Genomic DNA, 19,861 nt, shown 5'->3' with positions numbered 1-19,861 from the left:
AGTAAAGCAAATCAACACGTGGGAAAAGGCTGGAAAATAAATGATAAATTTTTATTCAACGTATGTTGCTGCCTCTCTGTAAATGGAGTGTGTAATAGTGTGTTTGGGTCTGTGAGCAAGGGATTTTTCACTACTGGTTTGCTTTTGCTTGTTTGTTTGTTTTGTCACACAAATGTCCTCCCCACAACTCTGTGGCCAGTAGATAAGTGTGAAAGTAATATATATGTATGTGTATGTGTGTGTATATATTTTTCATACTTAAACCGACCGTTACTCCAAACCCGTCGCGGTGTAGTGTATAGTAGGAATAGTAGTTGCACTTGCTCTATCTCGTAACTTCAGCTCTAAGCTGTGTGTGTGTGTTTGGGGCTTTGTTAGTCAGTGAGTTTTTGCTATAAAATTGCCTAACAGTAGCTTTATAGTTGTGGTTTGTGTGGATGTGTCTCAGCTTTATATATATATATATATATATATACTTAGATCTGGTGTATCCGTGTGTATGTATATATAGGTTTTTTATAATATAATTTTGTATGTCATTATTGTACGAATAGTATTGTGTAGTTATAGTTTATCTCTTCCTTTGTTTTTGCGTATGTATAATACGGTATTATATTATAATGTCTCTTAACATGCAATTATTGTGGTAGTGGCGTACAGTTTCATTTCCATTTTCCTTCACTCCTTCCCGCTCGATAGATATATGTGTATAAATTCAAATTTAATTACGCTTAAATATGCTGTTTGTGTGTCTGTGTGAATGTTGGTAAATTCTTTCGCAAATCATCTTCAACCTGTTTGAAACACTAGACACGCACGCATCGTGCTGCGTGGAGGGGGGTCCCGCCGAAGTACAGAAACCATATAACGTTTGTCCTTCTGTTTTTGTATTTGTGTGTGTGTGTTTGTGTAATTGTTCCTATATGGATTTTGTAACTGTATTTCTGCTACTACATTTCACAACTGATTTCTCTACATTTCTAATGAATTTTTGAATCTTCAATTCTAACAGGCATTGAACTAGAAGTTGTATACTATGTGGTGTGAACGGAAACAGAAACAAACTAACGGTGTGTGTTTTGTTGCTTTCAGCAAAATGGAGCAATCTCGCCGGAAATCTCACAGAAAAGTGTGATCCACCAACCGACGACCACGCCGTAAGGAAGCATACTGTGAAAAACGGATCTTCTTTCTGCTGCCGCTGTAACGCGCGCAATCCTCCTGAGAACAATTGTAATCAAACGCGCGACGACCTGCCACGCCTGCTGTTCCCGTTCGCGCGATAAAAGTGGGTAATTATGTTATACTTTTTTTGTTGTTGCTGCTTGGTTTTGCTATATTGTTGATGTTTTTTTTTAATATTCTTCTTCCTCGTCAACAACCCGAGCGCCTTGCTGATGGTCGGACGCGCCGGCGGACTTCTGCAAGTCTGTGTCTGAGTGTGTGTGTATTTGATACATTTTGCCTGCCTGCCTCCTTGCGGCTGTTTGTCTTATTGCATGTTTGCTTATGGAATTAATGAACTACTTTATCAATTCATGTTAATAATTCATTATTTATCCACTATATACTATCATCGTATAAAAATATGCTTGCTTGTGTGGAGTGGTGTATTTTGCTGCGCCTTATTCGCTTAGCGGGCGGGGTTAGTAAAACGGTGCTTTACGGCGTCTGGGGATTATTGGGGCTGTTTGTTTGCACTTTTAATGAACCTTGTTTCTCTCTCTCTCTTTCTCTTTTTGTTCTAGATTGCATTATTTTTTCACTACAAAGCACTGCTCGTCCTCTGCTAGCGAGCGAGGGCATCGCTATTTTTAATTGCGCACCTTTTTTTTCTACCAGTTTGGAAGAAGAACATGCATTATTCCCTACTACTTGCATTTCCTCATCTTCTGCAGCTCAACATGTGTAATGTGTAATTGGTGTACTTTAAATTGTAGTAGTTTTTTGTTGCTGTTGGTTCCAAAGTGGGTTTTGTCTACTCATCAAACGTTAAAGCGTGTTGCTTTTGGGTTTTGTTGTGCATACTTTGCTGCTGATGCTTCGTTCCCCTAGAAAAGGATATATCTGTATTTTTGGTATATTTGTTTTTCTACACAATTAAAAATGCATTTTTGTTTGTTTGTTTGTTTCATCCTGCATATTAAGAGAGAGCGCGAGAGACCAATTTAGTTTAATTTGTAATATTGTTCTTCAATTCTTTTTAAACCATGTTTACCCCGTCTGTCTGTTTACAAATCATCACGCACGGGCTGGTGGAATGCTTTGAGCAATTCCCGCTATTCTGCATGTTTTGAAATTACTTTCCATATAAATATATATAAATGTATGTATTTATGTATATATAATTGCATTATACTTGTGCCTGCAGCAGTGTGTGTGTGTGTGTGTTTTAGTGTTGTGAGGCTATGGTATATAAATCACTACTCTCGGTTAAGTACCTTTTGCTCTAATGCCTGCGCGGCGGCTACCCAATCCTGGCCTTTCGATCAAAATGATGTGTGCCCCGAGGATAAGAGCACCAGCGAGAGAGACAGAGGGACACAGGCTGGTGCGCTGGTGCGCTTCTATGTATATGAATATGTATATATGTATAGTTATGTGTGTATATATGCATGGTGTAGAGATTTGCATCGTTCCGCTTGCTCTACAGTAGCAGTAGCAGAAGAGCAAGGATCAACTTGCAATAAATCTCGACCTCGACCCCGTGTTTGCACGGTTTAATGTATCCTCACCATCTCCATCCATGTCGTTTGTCTGGTTTGGATGTTTTGTTTTTACCTTACGGCTCATTCCGGTTTCATATTCCTGATGCTGCTGCTGCTGCTGCTGCTGCTTGAATGCACTTTTTTTATAAACGTGTTGCTGCTGGGTTCGCTTCCCGAAGCGAAAGTGTGTGCTCGTTCCACCACCGTAACACAACGCTTCCCGGCTGGAATAGGCAAGCGTTGCGGTGCGGCATTGGAGCTTGTTGGGGGAGCACTCCTTTCCTTGCACTTTCCATTGCTGCACCACCACCACATGCTCTTCCCGTACCGAGCCGCGCGCGTGCGTTCCGTGTCTCTGTGCGTCCGTCACCGCACCGTTCCGAGGGTTGTTGTTTTTTTGGTTTCATGTTTTCGGATGGTGTTCGAGGGCTAAATCGTGGTCACCGTGGAGCAGACGGATGTTGTTTGCTGTTGTTGTTGCTGTTGTTTGCTGCACCATGTGGAGCGGGTCGGGAACACAACGAGAACAGAACGCAACCCGCGAGCAGTGTGGCACGAGAACGCATGAAGCTCGTCTGCTGCTCCTTACATCGTCAGCGTGAACTTCCACACCCGGTTCGGGCCGATTTCGGTCACGTACATGGCCGACCCGTTCGGGCAGAAGGTGATGGAGTGTGGATTCTCAAACTTGCCCCAGTGGTCGATGATCGTTTCCGAGCGGGGATCGATCGTGAAGCCCCGCACCGGGATCATCGGCGAGGTCGGACCGTTCACCGCGTACACGAGATCCCCGTAGGCGGCCACGTCGAACACGCGACCGAGATCGGGCTCCTGAATCGTTGCCGCCTGCGTACCTTCGCCGTACGATGTCTGCAGCCCGGCGCGCGGGCAAACGACGCGCATGTTTTCCCGATCCGCCACACACACCATGTCCAGATGCTCGAGCAGTGCCAGCCCGTGCGGTGTCTGCAGCGACAGGAACTCGGGCGGCTGCGGGATGGTGCGGATCAGACGGCCCGCCGCATTGTACTTGAGCAGCCGGCTGTTGCAGTACCCGTCCGCGACGAAGATCTCTCCCGTGCTGGCAATCGCCACGGCCGTTGGTTTGCACAGATGGCTCTTGGACGAGCCAGGCTCAAAGCGATGCCCGAGCGTAATCGCGGGATAGTCCCGACCGGGCATAAACTTGAACACCTGGTGCAGTGCCACATCCGTTAGCCACATGTTACCATTGTGGTCGATCGTGAGCCCGTGCGGCATGTAGAAAATGCCGGCACCACGCTCCTCCAGCACGGCCCCGTCCGAGGCGGCCAGCGTTGCGATCGTGTTTTCCGGGATCGGCCCTTCCGCGATGTGCTGGTAGTGGTTGGTGGCGTTGAAGCTCCTGTAGGGAGGGATAGGGGGAACGGAAAATTGATCAAACTGTTCCAGAACGCCGGTGCAAAACCTACTCCATGGTCCACGTGCGACTGCCACGGTGGAAGATGACCGGGTTGCCCTGGAGATCGATCGTGACCGCTGTTACTTGGCCGAAGGTGTGCTTCACCTTGGGCCAGTCCTCCACCAGCTTCGGCTTCGGCGGGCTGTCCAGATGCGAGGTGTCGACCGGCGCTTGCGGTGGCTGTGGAGGAGAGAGATGCGTAAGATGGCGTATTAAATGGGGATCCTTTTGAGGAATTCGGGTACTGATTTCAGGCACTGATTAGTCGAGCAAAATGTTTGGGTTTTTTTGGGAATTCAAACAATGCATGATATTGTATCATAACTTTCTCAGAAATGTCACAGAATTTGGCATTCACTGCCCTGATATCAAGACATTCAATTTCCCAAGAACTCGTGTATAATTCCCAACATTCACAAAAGGGAGTTTTTCTTCCCAAGAAATTGTCACTTGATTTTCCTTGAAATATTAAAACAATTCTCTGCGAATGCTTTACGGTTTCTCAGAAATAATTGCCATGCGTACCACCGGTGCCCGGTGTTGGGCCTCGTGAGTGCTGCATCGATCGATCATGCCAAACATCGCGCGTCACGGTGAAAAGCGTAAACTCTGTTTTCCCAGAAAAAAATGGGTGATTCAATAAGTCACACAACACCTGCCTGGGTGTTTGAAATTAGACTTTCTCCAATCTTCCAGTGCGGACTAACTAATCACAACGAACCGAGCACATTGAGAGGAACCGGTCTTGCTTTTCCCCGGTGGCTCATATGTCAGCACCTTCAACATAAAGCCAGCCCCCTAATGGGTTCCCATTTGGTGGGTGAGGGGATTATTGATTTAATACGCTCCGAGCTTGCTCCGAGAGTCACACGTTGCTGATAATGCGATCCTATCGAGCCGAGCCACAGGTCCCCCCTCTCATCTCACAGCGTTAATATGCGGCTTAGAATCAGCTATTTCCGTTCTTTGGTGCTTTCTTTGAAACAAAAGCACCAAACCAGGTGACACCATGTGATGATGGCAGGAGACGGGCACAACCTTCCAGCAGCATTCCAGGAAAAACGGCTCATCGGCACGGCTCGGTGTGTTGGCCATAATAATAAAGATATATCCTTACCTATATGTCGCGCACTACCTCCGTTGTGCGTTGTGTGTCTCAAGCACGCGTCAGTGCACTTCTCTTCTGGGAGGTTTTCTCTGATGCGTATCAACTAACAAAAGCTCATAAACGGAACGGCACGGCACGGCATGGCATCGACACACACACACACACAAAGCTGTGGGAAAGCCGGCCTGTTTGTATGAGGCTCGTTTTGAGCACTCATCCGGAGAGAGGATGCTTCGCTAATACAGTTTTGAAGCCCCGAATGTCATGATTAATTCAAACACTTTCAACCTTTCAGCTCACGCTGCAAACTTATGTGTGTGGTTCGTTCCCAATCCCCAGCAAAGGTAGCCGAAGATAGCAGGCGGCACAATTTACATGATGAATGTCCCTTCAACTGTGTGTGTGTGTGATCCTTTTGAGGAGAGCTCTTCTTGAACAAACCTCGCCTGTGTCGCCCGTCTGGTTTACATATGCTGTTTCTTGGTACATCGCATCCTTCGTGCCTTTGTTTCCTCATTGGAGCGCGCTGGAGAAGCACAGTTTTCCAATCCGTTCTCGAGACGTCGGCAAACACACACTAGTGATGGTTGAAAGTTGGCAAAAATCCGGAGTCGACTCCGATCCGACTCCGATAAATTCAGAATCGACTCAGGAGGGTAGGTCCGCGCTGCAATATCCGGAGTCGTTCGGAGTCGTCTGGAGTCGCCCAGAGTCATTCGAGGTCGGAGTCGTCCGGAGTCGTTCGGAATCACCCGGAGTTGGAATCTTCCGGAGTCGTTCGGAGTCGTGCGGAGTCGTTCGGAGTCGTTCGGAGTCATCCAGAATCGGTTGCAGACGGAGTCATCCGGAGTAATTTGAAGTCGGCCAAGATCGGCTTGTATAGGAAGTGCACGCGTAAAGTGAAAGACAAAAAAGCACAACGAAAGCAAATGTCTGATCACAAGCACATTAAACCGCTCCACGGCTGCTGTTGACTCCGACCAACTTTGATTCCAAACGACTTCGGACGACTCCGGGCGACTTCGACGACTCCGAACGACTCCGAACGATTCCGGATGACTCCGACTCCGGACGACTCCGAATGACTCCGAACGACTCTGGACGACTCCGAACGACTCCAGACGGCTCCGGACGACTCCGGATGACTCCGACTCCGGGAGGATCTAGTGGTTCCATTTTGCCAGAGTCGGAATCGGACAAACAATAGTCGGAATCTGATCGGAGACGTGGGTGCGCTCCACACAGCACATCACTAACAAACACACACACACATTACATTACATTACATTGAGGCAAGATGGTACACGGTGGTGGTACCCATTAAGCTCCAATGGTACTTCACTCTTGTGGTTCTGGGTTTTGGAAATCATAATCCCATACCCAGAAAGACACGCACCGCATGTACGTACGCATTTTTTTGTTTTGTTTGGCCTCTAACGTAACGTCCTCCACCAGGGCCCCCATATCTCGGAATTCGTAATGGACCTGTGTGTGTGTGTGTGTGTGTGAGTTTGTTTTTTGTTGTTGTGTGATCACAAACGAAAAGGAAACAGATCATCCGAACGATGCCCGTGGGGGGAAGTTAACGGCCGTTTCTAGAGGAAGGATGCTGTTTTATGAGTGTGTGTGTGTGTGTGTGTGTGTGTGTGTGTGTGTGTGTGTGTCTGTGCCTGAAAGCATTCTTTATAACGCTTTCCCGAATGTCAAAACTGTGGGCCCAGTATTTTAGCCAGTTCCATCGCATCGGAGAGTACGCATCGCTCGTAGGATCGCTCGTTTTTCATACACCTGGTGCTGGGGCTGCGAGTCCTGGACTGGCCTGGCATGGCCTGGCCGGTTTTGGAAAATCCATTACACATATGAATTATTCGAGCAGAGTGGTGGAGGAAGGGGAGCAGTTTTTTGTGAGCCTTCCAGCACTCTAAAAGCAGCGCACTAAAATGAATCATGGAAACTTAATCTCTTCTTTGCCGGCTTTGGCCGCTGGCAGATACAGCAAATACAGCAAATGAAAAAAGTGCGATGGACAATTTATTTGCGTTATTCTCCTGGGGGGAAGAGGGACACACACAGACAGTGCACTCTCGGACGACTGGCCGAGGCCCGGTGAATCGTTTGTGTTTATTATCATCAGAGGGAGGCGGGTCAGAGCATTATGATGCTATTAATCATATAACGCAAGGTGATAGCCGTAAAGTTTGTTGCCCCAACGGTTGGGCGGTGATAACAAAAGGTGTGCTTTTCCATTTGCTTTAGTAGGTACCGGCGCTGTTTGTTGGGTTTTGGGAACTAACTTTTTGGTAACCAATACTAAGCGCAAGTTTAAATGTCATCTTTCATGTTATGTTGAGAGTTAAGGTTCAATGATCTGTTGTGTTGGTTTTGTATCTGTTTGCTGGAATGAGTAGTAGGAATTGGTTTGTGTCCTGAGAATGGGCTAGAAATGGCTTGTTATGGAGCTAGGGAGAGATTCCATTCCTTGAGACTTGAAGGTGAAGACTCTGGGAAGAGCATTTTGCTACAACGTAACCCCTTCTCCGATCTGGCTTATGTGGTAATGTGTAGACTTCATTGGTCTACCGATCTCCAAGCTGAACTCTGTTTATGTTCATTTGTCTATCGATGGCCAGTAATGCCACCTTCGAACCATTTTCGGGCTAAATTGCGTTTTCCGGTCGTCGAGGGCTAACATTGCCCGAGTTTGGAGCGGCCTGGCAGGAACGTACAGGTACAGGATGGCAGCTAGTAGCGAAGGAGAGTCAATACAGTCGTCGAGAAGTTCCGTGATGAACGCGAGTACCAAACACCTAGTCCGGTAAACGAGCCTTTGGTGCCATGAGCGAAGTTGCAAATCGAAGTTGTTACCGTAGCAGGATAGTCAGCCGAGGTACGTATGAGGGCACGGTCTATTCGGGGCTTGCACCCATGGCGGTCATGCTCTGTAGCTCACGATAAATGAGAAAAAGGCCACTAACCTAATGGTGGCACCATCAGCGGCCCAACTACAATCAAATTCAAACTACGTAGGGGTTACATTGACCTGCGTATCTCGGGTCAAAGGTCAACCCCGACAACAGATTGAAAGCAACCGCTCATACCGTACGCTGAGTAGTGAGTTTACTTCAAAGACGGTTAAAACTGTGACTAAATCGTACTTTTATAGTTGTAGTACTCTCGTAGGAGCCTGTTCATTGTCCAAGAGGATCATTGTTCGAGAGGAAGATGCTCAGCAGGACCTCGCATGTGTGGCAGGACAATGGAGGAGCCGATACAATGACGAGCCAAATAAGATGTACAGCGATCTCGCAGTACATCAGCGTATCAAACTCATCGAGTTCAGGTGGCCATATACTTGGAACTGGTCGACCTCGTAAAGTCATTTTAGAAGACGAGAAAGAAGGCTTGTTGGAATCTTCCACTGCAGACCAATACTGCAGAGTGGTAGTTTCGGTGCATCTGAAAGTTAGCAAGTAGGAAACTTCAGGAAGATTATAATTGGTATAAGAATATGAGTTCTTCAGAATTTTAGGAACAACGGAAGAAGGTGGAATTGATCAACAAGTGAGACAAAGAGGCTAATGGCCAACATGTTCGACGAACCTCCGAATGAACCTTATTCAACACAAACTAAGAAACTAACTTTCTTGCTCTGTGTTATTAGAAGAGTGAGGCTTCATTTAAGGACTGTGGTGAAGTTGAATTTTACGCTTACATACTACTACAGACTTGCTATGGACTTGTCAGTACATTCTAAGAATCTGCTTATAGATTTGCCCTTCCATTTAACTTTGTCTCGGTTCATACTTCTGTAATTAAGCTGTGACTCGTGCTGTGTAAACCGTCAACCCCATGCAATGATGAATTCCAGCCCTGTTGTGTTCGTACAATATCCCGAATAACATTCGTTATCAATGGTAAGCAAAACCACATTGCCCCATTCGCACAAATGACATTGTCCAACAAAGTTATGACATTCCGAAATAAACCCTTTTCTCCGTTGTACACACTTTAGTTGATTCTGCAATAATAGTTTCCGTTCGTTTTCGCTCCAAAAGCGCTCCAAAAAACTAACCCCCTTCACAGTTCGGGTTCGTTATTGTGGTCCCCGCAAACTTTCCGGCAACTCTAAACTAAAATGTGACTGCTGTTTGCCGATGCGTAAAAGCGTTGTTGCGCTATTTGGCACGGCTGTTGCAATTAGTTTTTATTGCCCGCTGTGTGTGGCCCCTGTGTAGCTTCTAGTGTTTAACACCCCCCCTCCCGAAAGGCTCTTGCTACGGTGGTCTGCCCTTCGGCAGATAATGGTCTTTAATCACAACCACACCAAAACACTGCGACACACGGGGCCACCGGCTCGGGGAAGCAGCTAGTGCGCCTAGGTGTCGCACATCAAAATGTGCAACGTATCGCACAGACACACAAATAAAATAGCACGTGTGTGCTACCACGGGGTGAAAATGTGTGAAAAACTGGGCAACCGGGCCAGATGGCCCTGCCTCCCTCCCTCCCACCCACCTCCGGGGGTTGAAGATAACGCAATAACCACTTAGACACGTTCCGGGTTTGCGTTTGCCGTCCGTTGGGAGCTGCTGATCTTTGAATCGTGCCAATGTTTCTATCCGGCACCGACACACGGACGCACGGGATTAAGAGGAGTGAGGGATTCTTTTGGCAACAGGCAACACACGGTTGGAGTTAGAGCTAGAGAACAGGGAGATGGTTTCATATAATAAGTTGTTGTATTTATTGCTGTGCTGTTGCTGGTGTCTTTTCAGGGGAATGTCCGGAAGAATCTGAACTTCAAAAACTTTTTGTTGATCGTGCAGTTATTGAATAATTGCCATGGAATTCACATTCACCCTTTTGGGTGAATGTGTTTTTTATCTTACGCCATGATGGGCACATTAATACCTCATATCTGATAAACAATTTTCCACTCTCTTTATCTGTGTCCGAACAGTGAGAGAGAGAGAGAGAGAAAGAAGGGAAGAGTTAGGTTCAGAGACTGTGCCATATATCAATATCAAAAGGTAATATATGACGCGCCGTCCCTGCCAGTTGACATTGAATCCATTCATCATCATGCGAAAAAGGGTTCTTCATCCATTCACCCCGCTCTCCCATTTACTGGTGTTTTTGATGGTATCAAACCAACCAAAATCAAACCAACCAAAAGCTTCATCAATCTCTTCTCCCCCGGTGGGGTGTGATGTGTCAACAGTTAACAGCAGAAAGGTGCCGCAAAATCATCACAGCATGCGCCGACCTGACCTGCTGTCATCTTGAGCATCGCCGATCGTCATCACGCATCATCACGCACACACACACACAGGCCTTAGTCATCAGTCACCGCTGCCACCAGTGCCCAACTAGTAATGAGGAAAGTTTTGGTCGCGGTCACGAAACTCCAAAAGGAACACTTTTCGGTCCCGTTTTTCCAATCTTTTCCGTCCCCTTTAATTCCGTGTCATCCTTTCTGTACTCCTGGCGGTTCCGAGATGGGATAAACTTTTCGGCCACTGCATGCACGGAACCGGGACACCTAAGGTCATTGGGGTGTGTGGAAGAAACTGTTCCAAATGTGTCAGCTTTCACGTTCCCGCTTGCTCTGACGGGCGCCTCTGTGGGATGCAGATATCCCGCGCTGGAACTCGTGGCTCGAAATCTGTATCACCTTGTTTTTTTTTTAACTTTTCTTTTGAGTTTAAACTCCCCAAGCTCCCCAAAGCTCTCTGGGAGTTGTGGTGAGATCAGGACTTTGTGTCACCTCCGGAATCACCTCCGCAATCTCTCTCGTGGGAGATTGTGTACCGTTGAGGAAGGAGTCCCCTACTTGCCCTCTAGCAGAAGGCTAGGTTTATGGTTTAGAAGTTTCCCATTCACGGTCGGATGGATGAGTGTGTGTGTGTGTGTGTATGGTTTCTTTGGGGAGGGGAAAGTTGCGCCATCTCAAAACCCGCTCGCTCGGGAAGCTCGTACCGGTGAAGGTGACGCGTATAGTGGGAAATAAAAAGCAAACTTTACTTTAGCCTTTTAAAGGCGCAGTACACGCAGACGACGGTGGTGGCACGACCTCCGTCGGCGCGTTTGGCCCTCTGCTCCATTTCGCACCATCAAAACCCCACACACTCTGCTGCTCTGTGCTCTGTGGGCATAGAAAAACTAGCTGAAAAAAGCAAGCAAAAGAGGAACAAAAACAAATCTTCGTAATGAATCCGGAAAACTAACCACAAGAAGCCGCTTGCTTTCCTTTTGCCAATGTGTACAACCGGCGCCATGGGCACATGGAGCTTGCCGTGTGCCGTGGTGTTGTGGCGGGCGCAACACAAAACCCTATTAAGTTGCACAGAAAATAGAGCCCCGAGAAAGGAAGTAGTAAAAAGGGAATCATTTGAAGTATGAGAGCAAAAAAAAAAAAACAGCTTGGGTCGGGGCCACCTCCATCAGCAACATAAAACAACTACTAAATCTTGTGTTGTACCACACGGCTAGCCGGCTACGACGGCACCACACCTGCAGGGTGAAGGAGGAACCCATTGCTCCGTAACTCTTGCGGGCGCTTTTCTATCTTCAGAACGGAGCAGTAGCAGTAGCAACCCGGCACCGCAGTTCCTGCGGAGACTCTAGTTAGTCTTCCGGCGGTCTCGCTTTCTATTCAACCGATTGACGTTTTGGATAAAGGCTTTGTGCAGTAGAAAGAAAAACTTTTGCACCTACTACAACAACAACAACAAAGCTTTCCTCCAATGGCTGAAATTGAAAACAAACGTTGGTGGGTTGGTTCCACCCTTTTCCTTTCCCCTTTTTTTTTGTTGATGCAGGGTAAAAGTGGAGAAGGCTTTTCGATTCAAATAACGCTTCTTTTTGTTGGTAAAGTATGGGAAATAAAGCACATAAAACGTGTAGTTCGTTTCGATCAGACGAATCAACTCTCTGACGTACGGAGGAAAGTTCGGACTGAACACTTTGGGTTGGATTTTGCGTTGGAGCTTCACAGCCAAACATTCCACCTTGCGCAGAGAATGTGCCATTTCCTTGTATGCTCTTGCTCTATGCGATGTGGAATGTGAATGAATATTTGCTAAATCTTCTAGCCTTCATGCGGCCAAAGGAAGCGCAAAAGACGTTTGATCGTCAACGATGACTGAAAGAAAGCTTACAGAGCAAAATCCTGCTTTTTGGGGAAAAGAGTTAAGAGTTTGTGATTAAATGTCATGATTGATCTCTTCCTCACTCTATCGTTCTCTCTCTCTCTCTCTCTCTCTCTCTCTCTCTCTCTCTCTCTCTCTCTCTCTCTCGTTTATCGTCTGGTCGGGGTGTTGGGATGTTTTTTTTTGGGAATCTGTTTGGAACCAACCGTTTGAAGATTAATTTGCTAATGATGATTAGTCGCATGAGTGACTTTTTCCCATGCGGACGAAGGGACCGCACGGGTGCCACCGTCAATGCTGTCACAATGACGCATGCGATTAAACATGCTTCAATTGCCGAAAGTGATGATGAATTTTGTTTGCTGCTGCTGCTGCTGAATTGCAAATCATTCGGCTTTTGCAATTAAAAGCAAATGCAGACACTTTGCATACTTTGGGGTGCGCTTAGCTATAGGTTGGCAAATGTTAATTAATATTAGTTTTCCGGCCGCCGGTCTGTCGAAGGAACATTGTGCAGTCATGAATAATGTATGGAACAGAACATACTTATTCATTTTTTTTTTGATGATGATCGTGATAATATTTGACTTTAAGATAGACTAAATAATGCCATTCAGAGATAAAAAAACAACAAAAAGTATACTTTAATGTGTGATAAAAGTTCGTTGAACAGGGTTAAAAGCCTTTTAATGGATCCTAAACTACCTTTTCTGTTTTACAAATTGCATACTTTTAGGCGTTTTACGCCTACTGTGACCTGCTGTGACATGTTTGCTAATATAAAACGCCTAATAGTATGCAATCTGTATAGGAAACCTACGTTATCTGCTGTTGAAATTTGTCCTTCCTTTTTTGATAAGGAATTAAAACATGAAGTAAACAAAACAACAGCCCCACCAATTAATTAACAACGGCTCTTTATTTTCTATCGATAATGTGGCTTAACTTCAACTTCTGGATAACATCTGGAGCCTTTTAACAAGCCTCATGGTGCACACGGATAATAGACAACTAACCCAGTGGATTAGCTACCATCGGACAGTGTGATAACAACCATTACATTCCCCGTTACGTACCCGCTTATTAAAAAGCGGTATAATGAGACACCATTTCCGTGTCGTGTTACGCAAAAACCGTCCCCGCCGGGAGGGACAACCACACAGCCACAGTGGTCCACTCAGCCCGTATGCGGTGGCGTAAGCACCCTCAACTACACCTTTTCACATAACTTGGCGCGTAACGCAATTAGTGGAAACTCCAAAAATAGCGTCCTAAAAAATTCACTCACTATCCGCAATCCCGTGGCGATTGCTCGTGGGCTGTACTGTGGTCGAAGTTTAGCCCAAACATAAACAACTTTCCACGTGCCTCCGCCCCCATGCTCGATAACGAATCTCCTCCCGGACAAGCTAATTTGTAGTACTCCAGAGGTGGTAGGCTCGCGCTAGATGGAATATTGCTGCGAGCATATTGAGTCCTGTGCTGTGCCCGGCCACGAAGATGCGCCCGGGACACGATATGTGTGCAGTGTGAAGCGGCTACTCCACCAACACACCTGCACACGATGCAACATTAATTATGCCGCATATACGCACGGGATACGGTGATGCGGCAAACGCTACCAACGTGTTCTCGTGCGCCTTATCTCGATTTACCTTTATCCTATCCGGGTGCTGCCTATGCTTCTAGGTAGGATGAAATTGACATGAATTATGCAGGTCTAAGATGGATGCCGGCAGGAATGGCACTCCTCCTCCTTCGCGTGAACCATTCGCCGGGCGCTTGCGGCAAAGAGCGCACTGGCCGGCAGTGAAACTGACTGGAATTCTAATGGTGCATAAGTTTTGTGCGATGCTTGTGAAATTTTCTTTTTTTTTTTAGGCCATCGCGGAAGGATTAAGATGAAAATCAAACACCCAAGGCAGCAGCGTTTGGAATTTGCAATTTGCGAAAGTTGCGAAACTTGCGAAAGAAGGATAACATTCCACAGCGGGGAATCGCTACCGGCAGGAAGTGAGGAATTGTCCGGAAGAACTGTTGGCTCACTTTAATGTCTTGTGAGATGGGCAAGGTGAACCGGGAAGGAAAGGAGGCTGGTTAAATATATAATCAATTTACGATTTTGCACAAAGCAGCTCTAAAGGATCGCTCTATCTAATAATGGGAGTAGCAAGAAAGCAGACCCGGCCCTTGCTGCTTTGTAAAGGTAGCAAGAGCTTTCAACGGCTTAAAGGATTAAATCAAACGGTTTGAGGATATTGCCGACGGCCGGTCGCTCTGTTTATCGAACATCCCACTCAAAAAAAAAATGGGAAACACTCACTCTGGGGCAAATGGATTTTCCGAATCATTTCCAATTCCACCATCAATTCCACACCACCAAAAGGGATGTGTGCTTTGCTCCAGTTACTACCAAACCACTAAGCCTCTTCAACGTACATTAAAACCACCATTTAAAGCCATTGGTCATGCAGTGCCCGTGGTCCCGTGGTCGATGTTGTTGCATATGAAACGAACGAGCAACATCATCATCATCATCATCACCGTCATCATGGTCTTTGTCGTCGTTCGGGGATGGTGGTACCTTCCAGCCATCATCATCGCCCATTTCATCAGGAAGTCAATATCGATAATGGTGTGTGTGTGTGTGGATGGTTGGATGGTGTGGAGAGAAGCTCCGTCCCGCGTTTTGGTCGCTTGGTTGACCTGCTCGAAGCGATCGAAGCGAAAAGCGACCCACCGAAAATGAGTCATTTAGGAGGCGGAGAGAAGCGCTCGATGATGAAATGATAAAACCGAGCCGTTTCTTCCTTTTTCCCCCTCCCCCCCCCCTCACCCCCGCAACCGAAAAGAAGCTCCCAACACTGTGAAGTAGCAGTACACTCGTTCTCGCTCTCGTTAACAAACCGTAGCAAAGCCGTTGTTTAATGCGCTCTTCAGGCTCCCAATCCCACCGTAGCTTCCTTTTGTTTCTTCGGGGTCCTGCTTGGAGGTCTTTGCTTTGTTTCGCACGAAAAGTGTTCGGCAAAGGCCAAAAGGCGGGCCAGAGAATTGCTACATTTCCTTCCCCACCGCCCCCTTTACAAATGAGGAAAAGCCATCCACTCGACGAAAAAGCTCGATTTCCGTTTAATAATAACGACATCGAACATGGGGAGAAGCTTGCCTCAAGTACGTAGTGGTTAGGACGGGCAGGATCTTCTGCTAACCCTCCCCCCCCCCCCCCCCCCCCCTGTTACTTACCGGTTCGTCCGCCATCTCCGCCGGACCGGCAGCAGCACCACCACCGAGCGCATCTTCGTACGCGCGCTCGGCAAACAGGTCCCGCATACGCTTGAAGAACCCATCCGCTAGCAGGATGTCGGTATCGCGCGGTACCGTGTAGGAGTGGGCACCACCCACAGCCACCAGCAGGGCGACCAGCGCCAGCGTCAGCAGCATTTGGTTCATCCCCATCGTTGTGGCCGTTCGGCGCTGTCCGGTCGTTGCTGCTGTTGCCATCCTGCTGATGAACGGCGGACGACTTACGCCGCGTAGAATGATGATGATGATGATGGCGATCGGTGCGGAACGAACGGTGACGACGGCGTGCGCTTGAACGATGCGATTCTGCGAACGGGTGCCGTGTCCCGTATCGAAGGCGTAAAGAAGAAAAGCGGGAAAGAAAAACAATCGAACAAAATTAGAACTACGGAGAAGGGGGAACGTTTTTAGCTGGCTTTAAAGCTCTATCGACGGCGATGTTGCCTGTTAACACCACCAAGGGAAAGGGATACCATATGTTTAACAACATGGAACTGTCAGACGAAACACTTCACTGTTCGTTTGGAAGCTTTAACTTTCCCAAACACTTGCCATACTACAAACACTGCATAGAGCACTCGGAAAGTTTCATTCATTTGCAAGCACGATACGACGGAAAATACTTACGCCTTAGACCGCAATCGATCCAGCCAAAAAAACGGAAATGGACGGAACGGACCGAAATCACAGCGAAATCAGTCCATTTCCGGCACCACACATGGTTGCTCCATGTTGGTGTGCTTCATCACCAGTACACTGTTACCTTCCAACACCCTCCCTCCCCCCCCAAACACACCACTGTTGGTGGCACTGGAGACGGCGTTTGTTGGCGCAATCACTTCCTTCCTTTCCCGCTGTGATCCCTTTGGCACACTAACGCGCACCGTGTCCTGCCTGCCTGCGACCGACCCAGACGACCCAGGCGACCCGACGACGACGACGACGACGACGACTGGTTCGCTCGAGACACGCTTGATGTCTGACTCCCGTGTGTGGCTCGCGGTCCACCGAAATTGGTTGTACGCTGGGCTTTTCACCCCACGGCCTCTCCCCTGTTGGCACTTGTTTTGCGCGAAACACAGCAGCAAACACGAACGGGTGGACAGTTTGACTGATAGCAAGAACGGTGACACTGTTCCCCTCGTACGGTTGTACGGTGGCTTATGCGGGTGTGTGTGTGTGTGTGTTTGAGTGTTTTTCTATCGTGAAGATTGTACCCGCACACACACACGTACGCATAAAGGAGGAAAGGGGGAATAAACGCTAGAAGGAAAACAAGCCCATTTGCCCTGGCGAGCGAAAGAGAGAGAGCGAGAGCGAGAGCGCGTTGTGTTCAAGTTCAACTCCTCCAACCGATGGATGGCTGTATTGGTGAGCACAGCCGTAAACGTGCTCGTAGTAACGATGTTTGGCGATAGTGGAAAATTCTCCGGAAAATTCTCTCTCACATTTTGCCAGAGAGTGAGAGAAAGCGTGAGGCAAAGAAAAGCCAAAGCTTTTGTGTGGTGAGCTTTCGGGGAGCTTTCGGTCTGTGTTTGACAGTTGGTTTGGATTTAGAGAGGGATTTTTCTATTGCTGTTTTGAAAATAATGAATGGAAAATAATGCTTCAAACGATGAAACTTTGCTTAAAATGTGTGGTAATTATTGTTATTAAATTACAGAATTTTGCATGATTTTTTGGTTACCTTACCAAGGATATTGGGATGGATGTTTGATGGATGGTTTGTTTTAAAATCATGATTACTATTATTATTTAGAAGATGATGATGATGATGATTATTATTATTATTATTATTATTATTATTATTATTATTATTATTATTAGTTTAAACTATTATTTAAATTATTATTAGTTATAAACTTTATGTTCACAGATATTCGCCATACGACTCTTTCGACTGACACTTTGCTTTGGGACATTTTTTCGATCCCAAGCACAGTCGTATCTCAGGGGTTGCCTGTTTTCAAAACATGAATCTCCATTTCACTCAAATTGAATCAGCGGAATGAGGCCAATTGGCTCAAAGTCTCTATAAAAATAACGAAACAAAGTGCATCATGACATGCCGCAACTTGCTAGTGCTTGAGTCCAACGCAATGCTCTGACTGACAAGCTGAACTTAATGCCCTCGCAAGCATAATCGTGTGGTCAAATTCCACTGTTTCAGTCACCAACACCCATGAGTCATGACTGAAACGATGTTCTAGTTAGCTCACGTACACAACTGTGCTGATCAGGGGTTAAACTCAACCAGTTGGTGTACCTATTGTGCATGTTTAATGACAATTTGTGTAGCATCCAATTATTGGTAACTCATTTGGTCATGACATTTTCTCGCTTTGATAATCACGACATTCTTGTGCCTTACTGGGCGAGTGGTCCCAAGCAACAACAGTGTGCATGCTTTCTCGCTCTGTCTCGTTTGATGATCTGTTGGGTAGGATGATAATGTAATTGAGCGAGAAAACATGCTTATTTACAGTCACACGCACCGCACATCTCTCAATGACTGTCGTGATAATCAGCGACAGAAAATGTCACAACCAAGTGACTGACCAAGAGATGCACAAAATGTCACGACGCGCATGTGAGGGTCGCACCAACTGAGTTTGAGTCTCATCACAGTAGAGCTCGTGACGATGAATTTGTTTCAGTCAGAAACGTTTTGATCACGTTGACTGTGACCATTTTGTAACACTGCTCAAACGTGTGCGTGCTAGCTACGTGGTGTTTGTCTCTGCTTACGCTGCACAAGACAGAAGGAGCTTTAACGAGCTTGCTTCGTTAAAGCTTTTCTTGCAAAAGCTCCCGGGTCAGAGCCGGAAGTGAAGTGGAATGGCAAAAAGGGTTAAATTCATAAAAAAGGGGGTTGTAGTTCAAAGTATGTGGAATTTCAAACTACTAATTTGTTAAATTGAGATGTACAATTTCTTCCTAAAACAAAAACAGGGAAATAGTAATAATACAAAACAGAAGAAAATCTTACACAAACTGTAATAAAAATTAACACAAAGTGTAGAACTGTAGGGGTAAAAATAGAAGAAAAAAACCCTCAAATTTAACGCAATCAATCATCATAAAGAGCCAAATTAAATTGAATTGAGATGCATAAATGGAATAACAACAACAGAAAAACAACTCTCCCCACAGACACGCGCTAAATAAACATCATGCCACGTAAAGGATACGATTATCGTTACCCTACGTGCGTGTGTGTGTGTGTATGTGTGCGTACGTTACGTGGCATCATTCCCGTATTCACCGCACAGGAAAAAGTAGCAAAAATGAGAGATCAAATAACGAAATTTACATAATATCCGTCACTCGTGGGCACATGGGCAAGCGCGCAAACACACGCACGTGGCAGCAAGCACAATCAGCCACGGGCTTGCCACCAATCATCATGCCCGAAACCGAACGCTTATCGCACGGTACCACACTCCAACGAGACGAGTTTCCCCAAGCGTGCCACAAGCGGCAATCGATCCGAAAACCTCCCGCCATATGAACAGAACAGTTGTTGTTGTTCGGAAGTTGTCGCGTGGAATCAATGGGACAGCATACATACATGCATAATATGGAAAAGGGGATAAAGGGGGGGGGGGAGAAATGGAGACTGAAACTGTTTTTGGATTGAATGCGATGTTTCCCATCCCCACGGTAGATAGGTTGATGTTCCATCCACGGGCTACAAGGAGATTCCGGTTGCAACTACTGCTGCACCTCACACTGACCGTTTGTTGAGCTCCGGTGGTAATGTTGTGCATCGGTCAATTGAATCAACGTGGATCAATGCACCGAACGTGTTGAGCCGTTTACACCGGTGTTAAACGTTTCCATTTCCAATTGATTTAACACATTCGTTCCACTCAATTGATGTTCGCGCTGTTTTTTTTTTTGTTTGTACTGTCCTGTTCACTTGTTCATCAATGTATCATTACACGTGGACAATTCCATCTTAAAGCACACTAAAGCACACTCTTTTTCAATTGCAAGAGATCAAATAAATCTACACTTCCACCCTCAAAACTAACCTGTTGCTGCTGCCACTGCTGCTACTGCTGCCGGGGAACTCGCTGTGACTACTTCCGTCCCAAAACCGGAAACGTGCGCTCGTTGTCGTCGTTGAACCGACAATTTCGTTTAC

At 46.5% G+C, this 19,861-nt stretch overlaps 1 protein-coding gene across 2 annotated transcripts; it reads right to left on the bottom strand.

Moving 5' to 3' along the window:
- Nucleotides 1–25: 25 nt before the first annotated feature.
- Nucleotides 26–19,861, bottom strand: LOC121594156 (peptidyl-alpha-hydroxyglycine alpha-amidating lyase 2). Of its 2 annotated transcripts, none has more exons than XM_041917172.1 (4): nucleotides 19,749–19,861; nucleotides 15,652–16,017; nucleotides 4,160–4,329; nucleotides 26–4,092 (listed from the first exon to the last, which is right to left on the bottom strand). In XM_041917172.1, exons 2-4 carry the CDS (start codon nucleotides 15,907–15,909, stop codon nucleotides 3,294–3,296), a joined length of 1,227 nt encoding a protein of 408 aa, XP_041773106.1. In that variant the 5' UTR covers nucleotides 15,910–16,017; nucleotides 19,749–19,861; the 3' UTR covers nucleotides 26–3,293. The 2 variants fall into 2 exon arrangements, with proteins under 2 accessions (XP_041773106.1, XP_041773103.1); XM_041917169.1 differs by lacking the exon at nucleotides 19,749–19,861 and adding an exon at nucleotides 16,339–16,884.

Source organism: Anopheles merus, chromosome 2L, assembly GCF_017562075.2.
Source record: "Anopheles merus strain MAF chromosome 2L, AmerM5.1, whole genome shotgun sequence".
Lineage (NCBI taxonomy): Eukaryota > Metazoa > Arthropoda > Insecta > Diptera > Culicidae > Anopheles > Anopheles merus.
This window is presented reverse-complemented; position numbering and strand designations above follow the sequence as displayed.

Excerpts from the sequence above, each read along its gene's own strand:
- LOC121594156 (XM_041917172.1), bottom strand. The coding sequence starts at position 15,909 with ATGGCAACAGCAGCAACGACCGGACAGCGCCGAACGGCCACAACGATG. Across the intron at positions 4,330-15,651 it reads CGGAGATGGCGGACGAACCG|CCACCGCAAGCGCCGGTCGA; the intron begins GTAAGTAACAGG and ends TCTCCTCCACAG. Across the intron at positions 4,093-4,159 it reads AGTCGCACGTGGACCATGGA|GAGCTTCAACGCCACCAACC; the intron begins GTAGGTTTTGCA and ends CCCTCCCTACAG.